Raw genomic sequence first — 4,602 nt, forward strand, 5'->3', positions numbered from 1 at the left:
AGTATGTGCATCCAGTTTAACTTGCAGGATAAATATGTTGATGATCCTCATCTAGATTAGCAGCTTTTGAGTGACATATGGTTTTATTAATCTCTGCGTTTTCTCTCTCTCTATCCACAGGCTGTGTGTCGTAAGTATTTCAACCTGACGGAAAGCAATTTATTCTCAAATTCATTTTGAGAATAAATGTCATTGTTTAGCTCTTTTTTCGTATGTGCTGCACTTCTTTGCTCTTCCCAGGTCGTCCTTCTAGTCCTAGATCTTCTCCTGCTTGTCCGTCTGGTTGGACTAAGTATGGAAATCGGTGTTTCTACTTCTATAATTCCCAGATGAACTGGGCTTCAGCTGAGGTATGAAAAAGTCAGTTCTTTCAGGAAACACTAAGAATAATTTCATACTTTGTGTAAATCTGTCACTTCATTTATTTCACTTTTTGTCATCTTTGCCCCGTCTGACCAGACGTTTGTTTCATAAATAATCAGTTTGTCATTTCATTCATGTTTTTTAGGACTGAATCTGGAATCTAGAATTTCCATCTGAATGCTTTTATTTAATTCAGTTTAAGTATCGTCACTTCACAACAACTGTTGCTTCAAGACACTAAGAACAGTTAATTCAGTTCAAGTCACTCCTGCATTTCAATAAATCCTAGTTATACATCAGTGGATCAAGTTCACTTTTTATGCGTTTTGTTGTTTACTTTATTATAACTAGTGATGGATCCGGCAACACCGATGCGTCGGCGCATGCATCAAGCCCATAGACCAAAACCCGTTTCGGTGCGTGTATTGGTTTCAGTAAGTCACGTGATCGATACAGGAACTGTTTCGAAATCACATTAAACGCCAAACTGTGTTTATAAGGGAGAGAATCTGTCAAAAGCATTTGCCAAACGAATTCTTGATCTTTTACAGTGTCAACTATGGAGCAGCTTCAAACAAAAGGTTCCCTCAGTGTGGGACCATTTTGATCTTATATTGGAAATAAATTTGTCTTCATTTTTGCTGTTTCATCCGGTTCTTGTCAGTTTCTACTTGATCTGAATCCAAATTCAGCTGAAACTGACTCTTAGTTTGCTTTCATATCATGTTCTGCAGGTTAAGTGTTGCATATATTTGACTAAACTGTCTTATTTAAATAAATCCACCTTTTAATGCTGAGGCATCATGAGTGATGAGAATGAAGTCCCAGATACACTCAGACATGCAGCCATTCTACAAATCACTCAGGTGCTTTTTATAAATTTCTTCATATAAATGTAATGTTTACTTCATTTTTGGAATAAAAATTTGTGGAAGAAACCACAAAANCAATCCACAAACATCCTCATTCCAAACACGTTCACTTAAATTTTCACTTTATGGTTCATGTTCACATTATTTATTGACTGTATTTAAGAACATCAAATATATTTTCAATTTAACTGAAGATGTGACATAATACAATATATAATATATAACAAAATAGAAAGACACAGAATCAATACAGTTTTGCTATGCCTCATCTACCCACCACTATTAGTAATCCCTCATATCTAACATGCATGCAGCGACAGTGGGGAGGAAAACTTCCCTTTAACAGGAAGAAACCTCCAGCAGAACCAGAACCTGGCTCAGTCCAAACGGCCGTCTGGAGGTTTGAGAAAAAAACAGAGAAACGAAACAGAAGGACTGATCTAGGAGTAATTTCTATGTTCATGAAAAGTAAAAAGTTAATATCAGGAGAGGGAGAATGAATGGATGATGGCAGCTTCATCTGCTGACTCCCTGCAGGAAGGAACCACATCCAGACATCAGACCAGGTGGAGCTTCTAAGGAGAAAACTGGAGAGTTGTAGCAGAGTGAGGAAGTGTTCAGTTTGTCCCCAGCAGCTCTACGTCTGTAGCAGCTTAACTACAGAGACAGTTCAGGATAACCTCGGCCATTAGAGGCCTGATGAGACAAAGTCCAGCAGAACCGTCTGGACTGGATCTCTGGATCATTGTAACGACTTTCAGAGCAACAAAATGTGCTGCTGGCCATCAAATGTCGCTACAAGTTTGTCTTCAGAGGAGTCAAACTAGACAAAGAGCTCCATCTTCTCTTTTAGTTGGACTTTTCTTAGTTTTGTAGTCCATTGATTTTAAGCCTTTTTTGCTCGATTTTAATGTTGTTTTGTTTTTTTTCCCAGAGTGATTGCATTAGTTTAGGTGCAAATCTGGCCTCCATCCACAGCAGCAGTGAGCACAGCTTCCTCAAGGCCCTGGTCAGGAGTAAGAAAGGATCGTACCAGAGAACCTGGGTCGGAGGCCACGATGCTGTCCGGGTCAGGTTTCTTCTTTTTTTCCTTATATTTTATGTTTTGGTAGTCAGGGATGGTTTAGAATATATGCATAGTAAAATGTGTGATTAACAAACACTTGGTTTCAGGAGGGTGTGTGGCTGTGGAGTGACGGGTCAAAGTTCGACTACACCAAGTGGGGCAGTGGGGAACCGAACAACCTTGGTGGAAAAGAACACTGCATGGAGATCAACCTGAAAGGTGAACATGACCCATCAGCCTCTGGGCTTTTAAACATGTCCTTAAAAAGATGAAGCTTCGCAGCAAATATACTGAACAAAAATATAAACACCGCATGTCAGATATTGTTGCCATGGAGAGTTAACTGTAAATGAGCATTTGCTGCATTTGCTGACATTTTATTGTACAAAAGTAATATTTCTCTGATTTGTGTATAATTTTGAATCCATCTTGCTGTCAGTGAGCAATACTCAGGGTCCACTGGGTGACCAGACAAAATGAGCAACAACAAGGCCATGAAAGGCCCCAAAATGCCACATTTTGTCACGAGTCATGAAGCCTCAGTTATGCAGGAGCGTGTCATCGCCATGTTGGATGCAGGGACGTCCACCCGAGCAGCAGCTGCACGGCTCAGTGTCCGTTATCGGACATTTAAGAGTTTTAGAGTTGGTTCCAACAGACTGGCTCCACTGCAGATCCTCCTCATCTTCGGCAGCCACGTGTGACCGCTCCAGCACAAGATCGCCACATCCGGCTCGGCTAAGAGCAGCGACACACAGCTGAGACTATCGGTCTGAACAACAGACGCATCACAACTCAGACTGTCCGTAACCGCCTACGGGAAGCCAACTGGGTCAAAATCAAATTCCTCAACCCGACCCCTTATCATGTTCAAAGGACTGTTGATCTGCTACAAATGGCCGAACCACGAAGTTATCAATGCTGATAGGAAGATCAGTTATTACTGAAAATATAGTTTGAGTTTCTCTATATATTATTTAAATATGCTCATAAAAGTCTTATTTGACATGGGGGGTTTATATTTTTTAGTATATTTATTAATTACAGTTCAGTTGATTTTAATAAATCTTAGGATCCCAAACAGATTCACCTGCTGCTGAAATATTTTCCTGATATTATTTTTTTATTTCTTTTCAGGATCAGCTCTGTACATAAACGATGAACCCTGCACCACAAGTAGTTTCTTCATCTGTGCCAAAAAACCCTAACTCCTCCTTCCTCTTCCTGAGAAATCCAACATGACCATGTGACCTTCTCACTGGTGATGTCACTTCCTCCAGGATGTCAGGCCTCGATGGCGTCGCTGCTGGAGGATACAAGGATAAAATCTAATTTCAAATAAATCTATTGCATGAAACATTTTTTGTCATGTCGTTTTATTTCTTTGAGAAAAGATGATAAACTTTAGATTAAATGAAAATTTATTGAGTGAATCTGTCTCTGCATTTCCATGGTAACATCAAAGCAGTGTCTTCACGGCAGACGCTGCACCAATCCGCCTGTTGATCTCCCGCTCCCTTCTTCCCTCATTCATGAACAAGATCCCCAGATACTTAAACTCCTCCACTTGAGGCAGGACAACCCCCCCTGGCCCAGCGAAGGCACTCTACCCTTTTCTGGTTCAAGACCATGGCCTCGGATTTGGAGGCACTGAGCCTCATCCCGGCCGCTTCACACTGGGCTGCAAACCGCTCCAGCGATAGCTGCAGATCACGACCTGATGAAGCCAACAGGACCACATCATCCGCAAAAAGCAGAGATGCGATCCTAAGGCCACCAAAACGGATCCCCTCAACACCTCGGCTGGTCAGAGATTCTGTCCATGAAAGTACTGAACAGAGTCGGTGACTCTTGGCAGAGTCCAACTCTACGGGAAGCGAGCCCAACTTACTGCCGGCAATGTGGACCAGACTCTGACACCGGTCATACAGGGACCTGACAGCCCGTATCAAAGGGCCCAGTACCCCATACTCCGGTACCCCATTGTGGCCCTCCAAGTCCACAAAACACATGTAGACCGGTTGGGCGAACTCCCAGAACCCTCCAGGACCCTGCTGAGGGTGTAGAGCTGGTCCAGTGTTCCACGACCAGGACGAAAACCACACTGCTCTTCCTGAATCCGAGGTTCGACTATCCGACGGACCCTCCTCTCCAGGACCCCTGAATAGACCTTACCAGGGAGGCTTAAGAGTGTGACCCCCTGTAATTGGAGCACACCCTCTGGTCCCCCTTTTTGAACAGGGGGACCACCACCCCGGTCTGCCAATCCAGGGGAGCTGCCCCCGATATCCATGCGACATT

General features: G+C 42.9%; 1 protein-coding gene across 1 annotated transcript in view; it reads left to right on the forward strand.

Annotated features, from left to right (window-relative positions):
• Positions 1-3,660, forward strand: part of LOC106941983 (ladderlectin-like) — a gene marked incomplete at its 5' end in the record, with an annotated part of 8,972 nt that extends 5,312 nt beyond the window's left edge. The window contains 3 exons of the mRNA XM_015025140.1: positions 2,170-2,304; positions 2,409-2,520; positions 3,439-3,660. Coding sequence (XP_014880626.1) covers positions 2,170-2,304; positions 2,409-2,520; positions 3,439-3,509 — 318 coding nt within the window. The remainder of the gene's footprint in view (positions 1-2,169; positions 2,305-2,408; positions 2,521-3,438) is intronic.
• Between the last annotated feature and the right edge of the window lie 942 nt (positions 3,661-4,602).

Source organism: Poecilia latipinna, unplaced genomic scaffold (genome assembly GCF_001443285.1).
Source record: "Poecilia latipinna isolate Pla-1442-1.1 unplaced genomic scaffold, P_latipinna-1.0 Scaffold3969, whole genome shotgun sequence".
NCBI classification, from domain to species: domain Eukaryota; kingdom Metazoa; phylum Chordata; class Actinopteri; order Cyprinodontiformes; family Poeciliidae; genus Poecilia; species Poecilia latipinna.